This window comes from Balearica regulorum, chromosome 11 (genome assembly GCF_011004875.1).
Source record: "Balearica regulorum gibbericeps isolate bBalReg1 chromosome 11, bBalReg1.pri, whole genome shotgun sequence".
NCBI lineage: Eukaryota > Metazoa > Chordata > Aves > Gruiformes > Gruidae > Balearica > Balearica regulorum.
Window position 1 is genome coordinate 9,074,501 of NC_046194.1, and position 18,442 is coordinate 9,092,942.

The window sequence follows — 18,442 nt, forward strand, 5'->3', positions numbered from 1 at the left end:
CTTATTGGAAACACATGGTCATGATCCGTTCCCTAGTCCCTTCATACCGCAGAGTTTCCATCATTTGCAAACAAGGGCCATCACCACGTCCCCGCAAGTGCTTTGGCCCACTTGGCAACCTCATTTGGTGAACAAGCTGCGTTAGGCACGATGGTTTTCCCCGTGGGGGGATCTCCTTCACAGCCATTGCCGCTGCACAGTGCACCAGCAGAGCTATCGAGCGACACCGCGAAGCGGTTGTCATGCACAGCCATCCCTTACGACTCTGTTACTATATTAGGTCCATCGCTGGAGCCATCTGCCAGGGCAGGCTTGGCAGGCGGGCAGCCCAGATGCCTGCATGCGAGATGACATTCGCTGGCTCTGGGCACCAGCCTGAGGGAGCTGGGCACCGTCCTCTTGGAGGTCATTTGCCAGAGTGGCTTTTGCGATCGGTTCTTTGCTTAAGACTGTGCTGCCATTGTAGGGGTGAAAAGGGGTGTTTCAGTAGGCAGCGGTGGGTTTGGCACAGGAATGCCTGCCGTGACGCTGCCTGCGTGCCGGTACTCATCCTCCTGGCTTCTTCTGCGCCAGCTGCCATGGGACTTACTATACCAACTCAAAACCAATCTCCTCCTGCTTCAGCTGCCTTTTGTAGCCATCTCCAAAGCTAGCTAGCAGGAAGAGCTCTTTAATGATTCCTGCCAGATAAGCTTGCACAGAGTCAGTATGCCTAATTCTAGTCCTAATCCACAGAAAAATGTCACAGCTTCATTCTGCAGGCGCAGAAAGTGCATGTTGCAGAGCTGGCAGCAGGTTTTGTCATCCACACTGCAGGACCATAGGAGCTTTTGCTGTCCTGGGAGCAAAGTGCAGCGGCTTTGTGTTAGAGAGGCTTTTGTTACAAAAGATGCTTCCGGAGGGACCGGCTTGTGTTCGGCTGGAGACCTTTCACCAGCTGTGTAAGGACTCCGGGAAACGACACGGCACACTTGGCTTGGATGCAGGGGGAAAAAAAAAAAAAGCAGAGCTAATGATTGACTATTATTTTAAGGGGATTATCTAATCCGCAGCCCAGAGGACAAGAGGGGCCAAAATGAGTGAAGATTGAATATGTAATTAGTGCAGATTGTTGGTAATACCCTCTGGACTCCAACTGATTATAAACAGAAACAGATTTTTTTAGAGTCGTCTCCCCCTCCTCCCCCCCCCCCCAAAAAAAAAAAAGCCTTTGCGGGCCAAGGAGCCACTTTGTGGCAGAAACGGTTGTAAATTCAGGGGGTGATCACAGTGGGGGCTGTGGAGACCTTCACGCAGAGGATGGCTTGGGAGCGGGGAGGCAGAGGAGCAGCTTCTCGGGTTATTTTGCAGTATAAAGGCAGAGTTTTGGGTGGAAATGACCGAAATGGCGTATGTGGGAGGTTAGTTTCTGTTACCCCAGCAGCCACCCTGCAGCTCCATCCCGGGTGCTGGGGCTCCTTCTCTCCCGGCAGCTGTGGGAGCAGGAGGTGCAGGGATGCAGCGGTGACCCGGACTAACCAGGGATCCTAATGAAGGCTGGAAACTATAATGAAGCCCTCTCAGGAAGGACCTAGTTAGAAACATTTGCTAATTTGGATTCCTGGATTTGAAATATGTTTATTATTTATTTTTAACATTGTTATTGCCTGGACCTGGTTATCAGCTGCCTCAGATCTGTTAGAGGCTAATACTTTTTATTTTCCTTTCCCCCTATGTCCCAAAGGTCAGTAGAAGTTAAGTGAGAGGGATTTGCAAGAGTTACAGATCCATTATTAATACAAAATAAAGGACCTATGGCTAAATTGATCAAGCCTAAAAATACAATTGGGCACAAATAAGCTGAGAAAAGGAAACAATGGAAGGAACAACAAAAACAGATGACACACCCAAACCCTAAACTTCTAAAGCAGTTAAACGAGTCTAGGAAAATAGCTCTCAAATCTCTGATGACAAGAGGGTTTCTATTCACTTCTCTGTAATTTGGTTAAAGGGTATGAATGAGAAAATCGACATTCCCATTTGGGTGAAATTCCGTGGTTTCAAAAATTACCCTTACTCAGGTTCAGAATCTCAGAATTTGAAAATTTCCCATATAAAAGAGTATATCTGAAATGACAATTTTGGTATCCTTTGGCTGAACATGTCCAACACAATTCAGCTGCTGCATTGCAAACCGTGCAGGAACTCGCTTCTCATAAATTACAACATCACAGAATGAGACTTTAAATGGGAACGCCAAAACGCTTTGTGCTGTTAAGCACCTTGCTGAAACACTCTTTTGCTTCAAATTTCTTTTCTAAACTGAAGGCAAGAGTTGTTACTCCAGTTCCTGTGAATTTTTTTAGTTTTGCTAGGATGTCCAATAAGAGACTCTTCTGCCCCAAAAACTCTGCCCATCAGCTGCAGACGGCTGGCTTGGGAGCACCGGGGTGCCTGCTGGTGCTGTGACCCCATGGGACATCTTTTAAGCTTTAGGAGTCTTTGGAGTGTGTGGAAACACTTTCCAAAACACACCAGGGCAGGCCATCATTGCCCTCATGAGACGTTGTACTGGCTGAGGAGTCTTGCGTAAAACGGCCAACTGTGAAATAATCTGCTGTTATCAAAATCCCTTCACTTATTCTGCAGAAATGAGCTTGGGAAAATTGGTACGGCCAGGCTGCTCCCAAACTGCCCCGAAGCCTGAGCATCCCTTGTGCCAGAGGGACTTTTCCTTTCCGTGCTCGGAAAGCAGCACAGGCTGGGCAGAGGCGGCCTCTCGGCGCATCCCTTTCAGAGCGGCACCTTTTCCTGCTCTGCCCGTGGGGGTGTGGCTCCAGAAGACAGCAGCATATCTGTACTATTATGAAAAAAAAAGCAGGAAAACTGTGAAGAAGAGGAATCCCAGTATCTGTGGGAATCTGCTGGAGAAGTTAGAGTTTACCAGGCAGGTTTTACTTGCACCTGGCCCTTTGTGCAGGTGGGTGTCTGCTCCCTTTCAGCCATTTCTGACCCTCTTTGATGGCCTGGGCTGACTCACTTGTCATGCTAACATCGTTATGCTTTTGTTTTCCAGTGTTTGGGTATTTTTGATTAAGAAATACTGCCTGTTTGACTTGGCAGTGACGTTCATTGGATTGATGCAGCGTTTTTTTAGCTGGAGTGTTTATTCAGCTTCTTGGATTCTTTCTCAGGGGTGGGGTGGGATGATCCAAACCCGTCAGTATGCTGGTGATCCACGAGGGCCTTTGAAAAGCTTGAGCCAGGGTCTCTTCTGATGGAAACCACCAGCTTCCTCCACTTCCAAAGGCCAGGCTCTGGGGATGAGATGGACAGGCTTAACTGATTCCCATCTGGGTGAAAACCTGGGCCCCAGAAGGAGACGGCAGCAGCACGAGAAGGGGAGTGAGGAACCCATTGCCTTGAGTCAAGCATGGGTGCATCCTCTTGGTTCAGATGCCTGGCAGGTACAGACACCCCAGGTGGATCTGGCTAATGGCATCTTAAACCATTTTTTGTTCTTGGCCTTGAGACTTGCTGATTTCTTGCCTTTCCACATTGCCTATTTGGACTTTTTTATTCCTCCCTGTCCCAGGAAGAGAAGGGTGACTGTGAGTTACTGCTCAACGGGTCCCTTGCAGCCAGTGATGGGCTGTCACAAGCTTTTCCACCATTAATGTCATGCTCCTCTGCCAGGACTATCAAAACTTTTATCCTGGGCATTTTCTTGGGTCGGAGCTCCCATGTGCTTCATCTCAAAGTTCCCATGTTGCAACACCATCATGCCTAGGGTGCATGATCCATTCACATTCCTCGCTCTCCAGCACTTTGATGAGGTGGACAGGAGATGGGATGGATGTGTTGAAAGTGCTGCAAGGAACATATTTTGCACACACTTACGTAAGACTGCAGAAATGCACAGCTCCTCAGGTCCTCCAACCAGATGGTATTATTTGGTGAGCAAGGCCTTGTGCTGTCTCTGGGTTCGGGGGGGACTATTTGTGCTTGCCTGGATTTCCTCACTCCTGCACGCATCCTTGCGGTGTCTGGGGACCAGACACGATTTGCATTGCTAAACACCCATCCAAAGCTCAGCTGCTTTTCTTTGGGAGTAGCTCTCCAGTAAGCCAGATCCCCTTATCTCTTTTGTGTTCCTACTGGCCCACCTGATAGTTGTGATTTTTTGGTCTGTCCAAGCATAAGGTTTGGTGTGGGGTACTAGGAGGCTCTCTGGGACCAGGGCTGAGTGCAGGACTGACAAGATGTTTGCTAAGCTCTTCTGGCCCTTCCACCCCTGCCATGATGCCTTCGACCACACTCGGACCCCACTGTCCCCAGCTGCTGGCATGGGCTGCCACCAGTGCTGGTGGGGGCTGGATGTGCCGTGCGTCGGGATGCCGGCACACACCGCCTCTTGCTAATCATCTCTCTCCTTCTGCTTTCAGAGCTGGCATACGACCTGGATATGGACGACACCACTGTAAACAAGCAGCTTCTGAACCAGCAAAGTAAAGACGGTGCCACGATCCGCAGCAGCGACCCCGGGAGCGCGGCCCCCCGCCCCAGCCCTGCCGCTGCCGTCGCCCTGGCCCTGCTGCTGCTGGGCCACTGGCTGTGAGCGGTGCCAGCGGCATGGCTCAGTGTCTCTCCATGCTTTTTTTTAATGAGGAAGGCATTCAGAACCTCTCCTGAAGTATACGCACATTTCCAAAGACAGGGCAAATGACTCAAGTCGGTTTTATAAAAGACTATGGTAACTTCATGCAAAAAAAAACCCTAAAAAAGCTTTTGTTCATCGTAAACTAGTAAATATGTAACAGTGCTTTTTAAAGATAATCCTGTTTAACATAAGAAAGTTGATATTAAATTGTGTTCCTCACAGTTTTTGAAGACCGAGGTCTCCATTGCTGTGAACTTGAAGACCATGTTTCATCTTGAGTTGTTGGAGCATTCATGGGGTACAGAACACCTATGATTTATGAAATACTCTCAGCAAATACCAGACCCCTGTTCCTAGTTGACTTAATACAGATTTTTTCTGTAGTTCAAATGGTTTTTGTACTTACTCCAAATTCAAAGCTCACCCCTAGGAATGTGGCCAGGCACATAATAAGGAGGGCGTATGAAGACAGGGGAGAGAGAAGGTCAGACATACGGCACGAGGAAAGACGCTGCGGAAGAGGAGTTGTCATGCACTGGGATTGTTGTAGAGACGTGCTCCCGTGGGCACAAAGCACACTTGCATCGTGGCGAGTTGCAGGTGATTTTGCTGCTCGCCTCCCAGTGAGGTCCTGCGAAGCCCTTCCGTGCAGGCGGCCGGGCCCCTCCGGCATCCCCGTGGCCCTTGCAATGCCCTGGTTTTATTCTTCAGAAGTGAAGCACCTCCTTTCCCACGGGAAATCTGCAAACAGAGCTCCAGCCAAAGGACAGACGGCGTGGATGTACACGCTATGCTTTACGGGGATGAATAACAGGCGTCCAACGCATTGTGCTACAAGGGAGGAAAAGAAAAGGATTTGCAGGAGCCCGGAGGCAGATGAGACTCTTACTCACGTGTTTCTTTGCATGTTACTTTACTTAAGCTATCTCTAAAATAAAGGTCGGTTGCTCTATAAACAGTGCTCTGGAAGTAACCTGCCGCATGTGCGAGGCGATGCTCTGCCCTGTGCCTGGAGAGGGCCACCAGTGCCCGGCTCGGGGGCACCACGGAAAGGCTTGGCATAGTCCGATTAAACGGATGGGCTGGGGCCAGGGAGTGTTTGCTTTGGTTCCTGGCCAAAATGGTTACATACTCCTGTTCAAGATGCTGCCTTTACTAGAGTGATTGTATCTGCAGTATCTTAAGCTGCAGCATGTGCATGTACGTGTGCACGCACACACTCACGTGCACGTACATGCTTTAAATATTTGTGTGTTTCAGACCTTTTTAAAAGCAACTTTATGGTTGGGAGAAAGTAGATAAATCCGAACCACGCCATCAGATGGTTTGGAGAGCAGTACTTTTGCTTGGTCTTACTTTGAAGCGGTGTGGCTGATCTGGCTGACCCTGATTTTTGTAGTGATGAGCCATGGCAGAGGGAGAGCTGGCTGCTCACCCCGCTCCTCTGCCTGGGGCCAGTAACTCCCAATTCACCACTCCTGATGGAGAGGAGCGGATCTGGGCTAAGCCCCGACGTGACCTGCTGGGTAACGGTTGGAGAGCTGTCCTCTGGGTTTCTGACCCCTCGTGTCCCATCTGCATTGGGGTGAGCGCTGGGGATGTCTGGGCACTGTTGATGCCATATGGTATTCTTGTAAGTGCTGCCTGAGCAGCTGCTTTTTTACATCCGTGCCAGTGTGACGTGTATTTGTATTTTACATGTTCACAAAACACATTGCGATCCTCTCCATCTCTCAGAACCGCCACTCGCTGGGAAGCCCTCAGGTTGAAGGGCTGCCAGTGCACAGGGGTGATGCAGGGGAGTTGCTGGCAGAGGTGTTTCTTGACCCACCAGCTGCTTCATTCATGTGTCGGCCCAGCTCTCCCAGCCGCAGCTGGCTGTGCCCGTGAGCCTCTGCTCCACCAAAGGGAATATTTTATTAAAGCCACTTGAATTCCCGTTGCTTCTTCCCTTCTGATCATTTCCTTTCATCCCCCTGGAGCGCTGGGGGTGGGAGCGGGCCGTGGGCTTTGTTCAGAGATGATGTGCTGCTTCTGCCTCACCAGGCACCCTGATACCAGCGCAGGGACGTTCTTGCCTCTAATATTGTGTCGGAAATATTCTGTGTGCTCCTTCTTTAGATAAGCAGCAGGACGGGATGGTGACACCGGCTCTTCAGTGCGAGTCCAGCATGCTTTCCTTCTCTTAGGGAGATGGCGCGGGCTGTGCCTTGCTGTGTGTCTCACAAAGCCCACTGGGTTTTGCACTCTGCATCACTGCAGCGCGATGCTGATGCTTCTCAGCAGAAGACCCCTCTGTAGCACGCTGGGCCCAGGTTCCCATTGCACACACATGCTGTTCAGCAAAGCTGTGTCGTTGGAGACTTTGTTATGATAAGAGATCACAAAAAACAGCCTTTGAGCCTGCTACCTGCCAAGTTTATAAAATAATACGTTATAACTTGAGAAAAAGCTGTCGAATTTTACCCTGCAGTGGGTTTGTGCACATGTTTTAACAGGGGTTTTGCAAGGGTGCCCTGGCCACCAAGGCGGAGTAAAGCTGGCGTTCAGTTTCGGGCAGCGTTTCATTCCCTTGTCATGAGAAATAAGGAATAATTTTTCCCTGTTGGTGTCCCCACTCCACCTCTGCTGACTGTGACCTGTGTTGCCATGGGATGGGACATCTGTCAGGAGATGGGCACTGTCACCTCCCCGGGCACATATACCTGGAGCTCCACGCCTTGTCGCAGGGCTTGTGGGTTTAACTGCTAATACACGGTCAAGATATATTTCAGTTTTTCTTTATTATTATTAGTGTATATATATTAGTATATATATCAGTAATGAGTATATGTATCATAGATCTGATAATGTATTTATATGAGTCAAGGAGATGTGGGGCTCAAGCCGGTGGTAGGTGCTGGGGCAGCGTCTCGGCTGTGCTCGCAGCGCCGTGATAACATGGCGATGTGGCTCCAGCACCGGCGGTGGCCGTGTCTGGCCAGTGAGGTGTGTGGCCAGAGTAAATATCTGCCTGGTTTTCTGCCAGCAGTAAAAGCAGCCGAACAGAGGGGTTTATGTCACGGAGGTGATTCTGGGAAAAAAAAAAATTGGAAAAAAACCCTTTTCCAGATAATTTCCAGCCCTGCGGTGAAACTCGGAGCTGGTCCCGGGCTGTTGTTGACTCTGATCCCTGAGTCTCCTCCTGCAGATCTTTGGGCTAGTCATCGCAGCATGGTTGCCCTCTGTCTGCCTGTACCGCGTCCCGATGGTGCCTCGTGGGCTTGTCACCTTTTGTGGCACCCACTAAAGGCCCAGCGACCTTGGGGAAGGTTCCCAGTCTCAGGGGTTGGAGCCCTTACCCCCAGCAGCTAACCTCATGCTTCCTGGCTGGTTTTGGAGCTCTGGTTAAACACCGGTGGCAGCAGCGGGGTGGCCAGGAGCCTGCTGCCACCGCGTACATCCCATGCATGGGCAGGAGTGAGCAGCATCACGCCGCACACAAAAACCAGCACATCCCTGGGTGGGTTTGCATGCAGCCTTGAAAAGGTGGCAAGCCGGCACCTTGTCCCCGTGTCTGAGGGTGGTGATGAGATGCAAACATGTGCTTAGCATGTGTAATGTATTTCTCTGCTAACCATGCATCAAATTATAATTGAAAACCAAAATATTTTTGTTGGATGGGAAGTTCCAGTTCATTAATCAATTGACTAATAATTTGGTGCTGGAATGGTATAATCTAACGCACTTTACAGCTGCTAGAAACAGCTGGTGCTTACGGTTCGTGCTGTTTTGGGAAGTGAAATCTAGAGCGTCTCAGTTTTGTTTTTCAGGAAGTTTTTTCAGAAGTGCTCCTTCATCTTCATGAGCAAAGCCCCCAAGTGCTCTGGAGCGGGGATCCAGCGGGGATCTGGAACTGGATTCACTGGGGCTCCCAACCAAACCAAAATCCTGCTTGCCTGGAGGATGCAGAGAGCACCAGCCACATCTGCAAAAGCGGCAGCTGGACACAGGGCTGTTCCTGCGGGTTTGCATAAGGGGGGCACACGTAATCCTGTGCCGTCAGGTGTTTTGATTTGCTTTAGAATCAAAACCGGTGGATGCTGGGCTATGGGTACGGCAAGGGAGATGCCACCAACCAAGAGGGCAGTTCCGGCTGCTCCTCGGCCTCGGAGGGCGCTCGGTTGGGGCGCAGACCAGGGTTCTGGCGTGGCGGCATGCTAAGGACTGCTGTGTTGGGAAGCGAGGAGGTGACTGCCTTGCGCTGCCTCCTGCCCTGCATTCTCAGCAGCTGCCTGGTGAGACCTTTGCAGCCACACGGCAGGTGGTGGTGGTGGTCAGTCCTGGGGTGAAAGAGGCACCGGGAGCAGGGGGACAAGCAGGCTGCTGGTGGGGACCAGACGTGGGATGTTGCGTAAATCTATAAAGTAAAATACAGGAAACCACACAAAGACCTCAAAATGCTCAAAACAGAGCCACGTGTGCTGCTGAGATGCCGCCTTCCAGCCTCAGAGCACGTAGCTCGGTGGTGGGTCTGGCCGTGGCCAAGTCCACCAGCCAAGTCCTGCCCTGCAGGCTCTCTAGCTCACCTCAGCTGAAGCAGCTCAGAAACATCATTTGGTTCCCAAACACTTGGGTGTCTTGGTGGGAATTTCCCTAACTGTTCCAGCAGCACTGCAGCTTAATGATTGACAAACGCTGCTAAAGCTTTACAGCATCATGACCCACACATCCCAGAAGCAGGTGTCCATTCCCAGAAACCCAGGGATTTTTCAGTGTGACCTCCACAGCTGGGGGTGACTCAGCTGGGCATCAGCAAATTCACAATCCTCCTTGCGTGTTATTTGTCGGTTTAGCAAAAAGCCAGGAACAGAATTGTCGGGGGATGAAATTTGCATCTGGAGGGGAATGGGGTGAAACCATCACATTGGAGGATGCTCACTGGTCCTCAGCAGGAAGATTTGGGTTTTCTATTAGGGACATGGTGAAACCCTCCATGTGAAGACAGGCAGTGGGTTTTGTTCAGCTCGGGTATCCAGCTCCAGCCTGTGGCTTGCTCATGGGAGACCTCACTAAGAAGTAAAAGTGGGTGCGGGGGGAAAAAAAAAAACCAGACCCACAAAATCAAAGTGTTACTGAAGGACATTCCCCAGAGATGAGGTAACCAAAATTTTGATATAGGCAGCTAAAGTGGCCCTGGCATGTTTATACAGTCAGCAAATCTACTGCCTTCCAAAAAAAAAAAAAAAACCCACCAGAAAAGGAGTCAGTATTAATCAAATATCGTTTATTTTGTCAAACATTGTATCCTTTTGAAAATAAACATCTTGGTGTTGTTTTGCTGAGAGCATGCTAGCATCTGAAGTACACATCCATGCCTCTGGGCTGCGAAGTGCCGTATCCCACGGCCCTTCCCAATGCCTTACGCCATTCCTGCAAATGCCATCATGCCCGGCTCCCAGCGGGGCTCCCCGCGAGCGTGTGCCAGCCCTGCAGCCCAGAAGGTTTGGAGAGGAAAAAAACCAAAAAAAAAAAGCTTGCTGCTGTGGGGTATTTCCACCAGGGTGCTGTGCGGTGGGGTGGGGGCTGGTGCTGGTACCCAAGAACACTTTGTGGGAAAGGAAGGGCCCCGTTCGAGACTCTCAGGGTTATTTCAGATGCTCCTCCGTGGCCATAGGGACACAGAAGACTTCTCCCAAACGCTCCAGCACATTGCCAGTATTGATAACTTGACTTTTCTATAGCAGACGTACAGACCTAGGCTAAATCTCCCAGTTTAGTGGTTGTCTCCTCCCTCTTAGGAGCCCAGCAGAGACCTCAACAACTGTTTGCAACAAGTCAACACGTTTGGGGATCTCTGCCGGCAGTTTTTGTTTGCTTTCACTGTCCTCTTTGCTGGTATTATTTCAGCACGTAAAGATGCTGCACATCCAGAAAGGAAATTGCTGCTGGATCCGAGCAGCACAACCACCCTTCGCATCCAGCTCTCTGCAGGCAAATCACTAAAAAGAAGCTGAAAGCCTGCCTGTAGCAGCCTGTATCCCTTCAGTGTCATATTATATTACCATCCACCATGTTAGCAAATGGGAAAATAAACACGAGCTGGATAGCAAAGCAAGAGGCTGTTTAATTACAGATGTTAAGAAGAATGACGTTTGTGTACATTCCACCCAGAAGTGGATTAAAGTGGTGACCTTTCCCGTGGTGTGAAATGGGTTTATTGTGGAGCACAGGCATCTCGTGTCACTTCAAGATCTGCCAGACATTTTGTTGCCCCTGTTGTTTATGGTTAACGTTGGATGATGTCTCTTGAAGCTGAATCTCAGCAGCTGACAGCGTTTTCTGAGAACTTGTCATCTGGACTCTATCTAGCAAAATTCCTGGTATTGGGTGTATTTGTTCCCATTTGAAGGAAAAAACAATGTTTTCTGGGGAAAAAAAAAGTAAAGGGAGGATGGTGGCATAAGTGACTCATAATGGTGAACTGAAACCTGCAGAAGGATCCAGGATTTGGCCCAGGGTGCCAGACGTGTGGCAGAAGTCACTGCTATTGCCTGTAAATGTGTGTGTGATAAACATCTCCCGAGCGTGGTAGCCTCGGTGGCATGAAATCCCCTGCAAAGGACTTCCTCATCACTTCGCTGCACATCAGAGCAAGCTGAGGCTGAGCACTGCAACCACAGTGGCCCATGGACGTCCTTGCCAGCACCTCCAGCAGATGCTGGTGGCTCGGAAGGCCAGGATGGGCAGCGTGGAGCAGGGACATGCTATCTATCTGGCTGAGGAGCAAAGGTGCCTATTGGCCTGGATAATTGCAGAGAGGGTCCGACCGAGTCTATGGGTGGGTGCTGATTTGGTACCGAATGACTGATGGCAGCGAGGGGGCCACTCTGTGCCTGTGGCCAGGAGCTCTTTCCTTGATTGCTGCCTCTTATCAACTTACAGTAATGGAAGGATCATGGGATGGTGCTGCCCTGCGCTCGCTGCCAGCCAGCCTTGCCTTGTTTTGGGGAGCCAGCAACCTGGAGGCATGGGTGCATGGCTCTGAGCTAGGTGCTAAGCACTGAGGTACACCGCAAGTCCTGTCTCGCTTCCCCATAGCACCGGGTGAGGGGCAGCGTCTGCTGCGCGGGCTGGGGGTGCAACGTCCTGGTCACTGAGGTTATGGCTAGGGACATGATCTACTCCAGGGCGATGTGGGGCAGGGTGCTGTGGCCACCCACTCTCAGCACCCATGAAGGCAGCCTGGCAGCTGGGGGGGGAGGGGTGTGGGGGTGTGGGCTATGGGTCCTTTGTAGAGGGTGCGTGGGGGCTGCATTGCTGTCATCCAAGCTGGAGCTTGGAAAAAAAGAAATCTTTCCTAAACCTGGAAATACAGAAACCTTCCCTTTTCAATCCTTCTTCTTGCGTATTTTCCTATCACAAAACACAGAGCCGTGTGTCTTCTGAATACGTGAGACGTTTCGGTACGGTCCCAGAGGCTCTGCTGCCCTGCCTGCGGCTGCCAGCCGCCCTGCCCGCCTGCCCAGCTCCCTGGGGCCAGGGCTAAAGGTGCTGCTCCAGCCCTGTGCCATGGAAACCCTCTGCCAGGAGACCCGTTCACACCGTGCGGTAAGAGCCACACTGGAGCCTTTTTGGTGTCGCTGTGGTTAGAGATCTGAGAAAAACCCTTGCAGGGGGTGGGAGGGGTGAGTGTCTTCGTCAAGGTCCTGCTCTCCTGCCTGCAGCCTTGTGGTTTAACCCGGCTGGCAGCTAAAACACCCACGCAGCCGTTCGCTCACCCCCCCACCACGTTGGGATGGGGGAGAGAACTGAAAAGAAAAAGGTAAAAATCGTGGATTGAGATAAAGACAGTTTAATAGGACAGAAAAGGACAACAACAATAATAATAAGGATAGCAGAATGTACAAAACAAGGGATTCACAGCACAATTGCTCACTACCTGAAGCGAATGCTCAGCTAGTTCCCGAGCCGTGCTGCCTCCTGGCCAACTCCCCAGGTTATACACAGAGCATGACATCTTATGGTATGGAATATCCCTGTGGTCAGTTGGGGTCAGCTGTCATGGCCGAGTCCCCCCCCAGCATCTTGTGCACCCCCAGCCTTCTCGTTGGCAGGGCAGTGTGAGAAGCCAAAAAGTCCTGGGTGTAGTCAGCGTGGGAACATACGGAGAGTCGTTCACATGGGGAGGAACCGCCGGCTCCCACGCAAGCTGGAGCTACTGGTGGGGGAGTACAGGACTGTTCTTGCCCTCTCACCACCTCGAGATGCTCCTGCAGAAACTAAGACCAAGGCCTGGGGTAGGAAATGGTGATTCCCCCCCCCACCACCACCTTTTTAAGCCACGGCAGAGGTAAACAGCTCGTTGAAAGGCACAGGGAGAGGACAGCCATGGCTCCAGCCTCTGCCCCATGCCCTGAGCCAGCCCGCAGCCAGTGGTAGAGATCCATAACGAAAGGCTGCTTAGGGAGGGAAAAAATTCATCGGCATAACAAGGATTGCTTTCAAACCCGTGGTGCTCAGGCAGAAAGACCGGACAGGGAAATGAGCTGAGATGCACGGGCGAGCTGCATCCCACAACCTGGAGAATGTTAAGCAGCCGTGTATCTGCTGGTGAAAGAATAAATACAGGCAGGGGTCTTGCACCTTTGAAACACTACATGTCTGTGGACTGCGAATGTGGGGATGGGATTTGCATGCTGCTTTATTTAGTATTATATAAGCTGTGATGCATTTACAGAAACCACCCTGCAGACACCAAATGTGCGACCACAAAAAAAAAAAAAAGGAAGAAAAAAAGGGGAAAAAAAAAAGGAAGAGAAGTGGAGGCCACTTCGTCACTAGCACTCCAACTCTACCACAAAGTTGAGGGGAAACTTGCTGGATCTCCTGCTTCCCCTCACGCTGCTGCTGCGCCACAGGGGTGAAGGACTGCACCACTTACTAAGTTAGGTCTTTCCCAGGGACAAACAGAGAACCCCACTGAAGCTGGGGACTAACTTGTCCTCCTGCGAGGTCACCGCTCAGGGGGGTGCAGGTGCCAGATGCAGGGAGGAGATGGCAGTGGGTGCCATGGGTGGCACAAGCTGGTGTCCCCAGTGTTAGGGGCAGAGCAGGGGGCGAGGGAGAAGCAGGAGTGTGCTGGGAGGTCTTGGCACAGGGTGCAGGTGGGGTGTGAGTGCCAAGGGACCCCGAGCTGCTCTGCATGTGGCTGTCGGACAGCATCGGTGTCACCTCCCTCCGCAGAGACTGCCACAATGTTTGCTCACTCCTGGGGAGGAAGGGGGCACTTGTATGTGATGGCATGATAGTAATACCAGCACCACCACCACCAACTGCTCTGCAGCTCATCCTGCACACCCCTCAAACCTCTGTGCGGTTCCTGTGCTGCTTGCCTGAAACTCTTTTTTACAGTGTTTAAAGAAGGATCATTTAAGTCAAGACAGACATAATTTAATTATTTTTAAGGAGACTGTTTGATCCCGCTGCCTGATGGGCTGCCAGACTCTACCTCTGGCAACTGTCTGGCAGGAGCCCCTGGTCTTTGTGACCTTGACCTGCTAATGCAATCTCTAAACTCAAGGTCCTCAGGATGCTCTGTCCTGGCTGCGGGATAAGTGGATTCCCCGCTCACTGTTGAAATGGCTTTTACCACCTCTTTTACACAGCCTCACATGGCATTTTGGTTAACACTCTGCTGTTTGCTCTTGATCTTATTCCTGACAGCGTGGGATGGGCGTGTGGATGGTTTGCAGGGCTGCCGGCAGCGCCTGGCCAGCAGACCAGGTTCTGAGCTGCCAGTGAGGGACTCGCTCCCAACCCCCTTGTTGCTGTTATCGCTGTGAAACCCAAGGGAGAGCTGGCTGTGTAAGCAGGAGCAGCCGCATCTCAGGCAATAAAATCGCTGCTACCTGAGGTGCAAAGAAAGATCAGAGCAAGCCCTTCCCAGCGTGTTTTTTGGTGGGTGCCTGGTGCACACAGAAGGGATGAGGGGATGCTTCCTCCACGTGTCTGTCCGGCCAAATCTGCTCTGCCCTTTTCAGGGGGTCTCCACCACAAATGCTGCTCATCCCTGGGAGCATCTGGCCAAGGGATTTGTGCAGTTTGTGGTGCTTCATCCCAAAGTTGTCACAGTTAGCCAAAGTGTTAAATAAAACATAATTTGCTCCATGTTCCGGAGGGTGATGAGCACCAAGGTGCTTACCCAGTGTGGAAGGTGCTAATGCTTCACCCCCTATAATTTTTCAGTGCTGGCTTTCCCATCAGCCTCCTGCCCTTTCACAGGGGCCTGGGCAGGTACACACCAGCATGGATTTCCAGGCTAATTAAAACCTTCATTTTTATATTTTTTCCACTTGAAAGCATCACTCTGAGCAGGGCCAGATGCTCTTGCTTTTGAAGCACATTTCTGTTGGGGGCTAAGAACATCCCCCAGCCCCAGTGTTGCTATCACGAAGGACATCTTTCGTGGGGAAACAGCTCACTGCTCCCAACAGCGGGAAGGTGCTGAGGCAGGAGGGGCAGCCTGTGAGGCAGCCCTGCTTCACCTCACCTCGGGTGAGCCTGTTTTGGGAGCGGGCTGCCTCTGAGCACCCTTTGCCCATCCATCTGCAAGCTGGGCATGCTGCGAAGAGGAGGGAAAGTTTGCAGGGCCAGGGATGGAGAGGAAGAGACACGGGCAGAGGGAGCGGTGGGACACAGCGGGAGCTGGCAGCGAGCCTGCAGGGTCGAAGCCGAGCCGCCTGCCTGCACAACCCATCTCTGGCAATGCACAGGCAGCAAATGTCCCAGCAATGGGGGAACCCATCCTGCGCCGGGTCCTGCAGTCGAGGTGTGGCTTGAGGAGCGTGTCTGTGTCTCTGGGACATGTGTGCCGGCTTATGGGCTCTGGAAAAAACCACCCATAGGAGCTGGTGTCATTGTAAATGTCACAGTATCGTCATCCCAGCAGCATACAAGCTGGTGAATGAGGCTCCAAGACAGCCAGGCCTGCCTTAGAAACCAAATTAAATTTAAAAGAATTTTTAAATTAAGAAATAATTAATTTGGAGTTTCATTTCTGCCATCTGGTTTTGCATGTTTTGAGTGTGAGTTTTCAGTTTTCCCACTGAAGCTGTGGGACTTGAAAAAAAAAAACGCAAAACCCAAAGCTCTTTAAAGAGCTGAGACAACAATTTCAAGTACTGGGCACTTACATTAAGTATTGTGAAACCTAAATTGCAAGAGCTCAGCATCGCTGGCGGTTACTTTCAGACCCGTGTCGCAGAAGAGGAGCGAGCACACAGCTACCTGACACTTCACTGCTCAACCGAAACGAAGATGTTGTGAGTCAGAATGAAATTTTCCAGGGGGAACATTTGCTTGATCATAAATACCAAAACCTGCTGCATGTTTTGGGGTTTTTTTCCCCTTGCACAAGAGTCTGTGGTGAGGACCCATACTACCGGCTGTGGGGGGGCTGGTTGTTTTTGGGGGGACGGGATGGTGAGCATGCTGCAAGGAGAAGAGATGACGATTTTGCACGCAGGCAGTTTTAGAAGCAAGGCAAGAGCACAGCACAGAGGTGACATCCCTGTCCTGCTGTTTCGGACCGAGGTGGAGCCAAGGAGGTGCAAATCGTGGCTGTAACAGCCCGGGGGATGCCAGGTCTCCCTGCGGCTGTGCGGCTGCTGTTTTGCACACCCATCACCCCCCAGGACACTCCCCAGGGGAAGGGGACACGGGGCTGTGCCCAGCCCTGCACTGGTCATCCTGGGGGGTTCCCAGCTCCCGCACCGGGGATGCCGAGCGCTGCTCCCACGTGGCCTCTGGAAAGTGGAAAGAGGAAACAAGAAAAGTCCTTTCTTCTCCTTCCTTTTTTTTTTTTCTTTTCACCATTTTTTTTCTTTTCTCTTATTCCCCCCCCCCCCCCCCCCCCCTCCTGTCCTGGATGTGGCTGGAGGCTGCGGGCTCTCCCAACCTGCGGGCTGGATTTCCGCGGGACGGGAGTGTGCGGGATGTCTGGCCCCGCCACGCAGCCCTCCGTGGTGGGGATGGCCGGGGCAGCACATCAAAGGGGCAGTGGCTGCTCCCGCCGTCCCCATCTCGTGTGGGGCACGCTCCCGGCCCCGTGGCGCGGGACCACCCACGCCGCCCCGCACATCAATCAGCCCCGGCTGAATCACGCCACGGCACCTCCCTGACCCCGCTATCTCCCTCCATCTCCCCTGGGATTCAAGTGCAAATGCCTCGGGGCTGCGGGCTGTACGGTCCCAGCGTCTCCAGGTTCGCCCAGGCTGATGCGGGATCTCCCTCCAGCTGCGAGACCGCCGTGTCCCGGCTGATTTACAGCAGGAAACATCAACCTGCAGGCTAACAAATGGCTGGGGTTTTTTCCTTCTTTTTTTTTTTTTTTTCTTCTTTCCCTCCCTCCTGATCAACAATTTCAATAAAATTACTTTCATCCCCCCCCCCCCTTTTCTCCACAATCTATGCCCAAATCCCAGTATCAGTTAAAAATCTGTGAAAAGAAAAGGCAAATAAATGAGCACATCAAAGCTAGCTGCCTGGGGCCGTTCGGTTGGGAGCAGAAATAGGGCTAGACCCTGGGCCCATTATCTTGCTGATATCTAATGCCACCACTTCAGAGTGTGAGAATGGAGCCTTTTTTTTTCGCAGCCGAGCGTACCGGCCCCGCTGGTGTTTGGGAGCACAAAGGCCGCCATCCACCCCGGCTCTCAAGACAGACTGTTGACATGTTGCTCTCAGATTTCATTCCTGAAAATCTGGAACTTTACGCCGAACAAATAACATGATCTTTTTCCTTCATCTGGAAAGGATAAAAACAATTGCTGGCACTTGGAGCAGATCGCTCTTTCTTTTCCTCCCTCCTCCCTCCTGGCTTTCCTTGCAAGCCCCAACTTGCTACCCGCAAGTCACAACTCGCATATTTTCATTTGAACCACAGGGGGTGAGGGGCAAGAGCGGAGGGGAATGAAAAAGATTCAAAAAAAGGATTGCAAGGAGCACCAATATAACCATGAACGTCTGGCAGCCCGTGTGCCGCCGCGGCCCCATCAGGCAGGATGGAGCGAAACGCAAAGCATTTGTTGTTTGGGGGGGACACAGGCAAGGGCTTCCCATGCTCCTCGTGGAGGAGCGGTGCTCAGCCCCGCAGCGCATCCCTGCTGCGGGATGGATGGTGCCCTGCTCTGGGCTGCCCAGCAGCATCTGTGCAAGGGCTGGGACAGCGGGGAGGTTTGCACCCTCCGAGCCCCGCATCGCACCCTCAGATGGGCATTGCACCTGGGGTGGGGATGTGAGCTGTGGCTATTTGGGTCTAAGGTGAAGTCCGGTGAGTCTTCCTCAAGGACCGGGACTTGAGCCAGTGCTCACTCTGCACCCCATTCTCCTGGGCTGCTCCTTCATGGGTTTTGTTTTCGGCATGGCACTGTCAGGGAGAGGAGCCACATCAGCCCGTCCAGCCCTGCTGCCGACATGGGTGAGCTGACATGGGTGAGCGCTGTGTGCGCTGCCAGTACCTCCTGCCCACAGCGGTGGTGATTTTACGTAGGTTTTTTTTTTTCCTGCCACCCGCGTAAGCACATACACTTTCCTCTCTGTGTTCACAAATTCTTTTGAAATAGCCTTTAAACAGAATGAATAGAGTGCCTGGGGGTAAAGAAAATAATTATTTTATCATTATTTATTTTTATTTATCATTATTTCATTGGTACTGAACAGGACTGGGACAAGTCCAGCTCGGAGCTGGGGCTCCCCCCACTCTCTTGCTGACCCGTTTTGCCTCTCGTGTCCCAGGTGATATTAAAGCAGTTAGCCACTTCT

General features: G+C 51.7%; 1 protein-coding gene across 1 annotated transcript in view; it reads left to right on the top strand.

Annotated features, from left to right (window-relative positions):
• GPC3 (glypican 3) overlaps nucleotides 1-5,595 on the top strand; it is a 152,395-nt gene extending 146,800 nt beyond the window's left edge. The window contains exon 8 of the mRNA XM_075763177.1: nucleotides 4,425-5,595. Coding sequence (XP_075619292.1) covers nucleotides 4,425-4,597 — 173 coding nt within the window. The 3' untranslated portion in view covers nucleotides 4,598-5,595. The remainder of the gene's footprint in view (nucleotides 1-4,424) is intronic.
• Nucleotides 5,596-18,442: the final 12,847 nt, after the last annotated feature.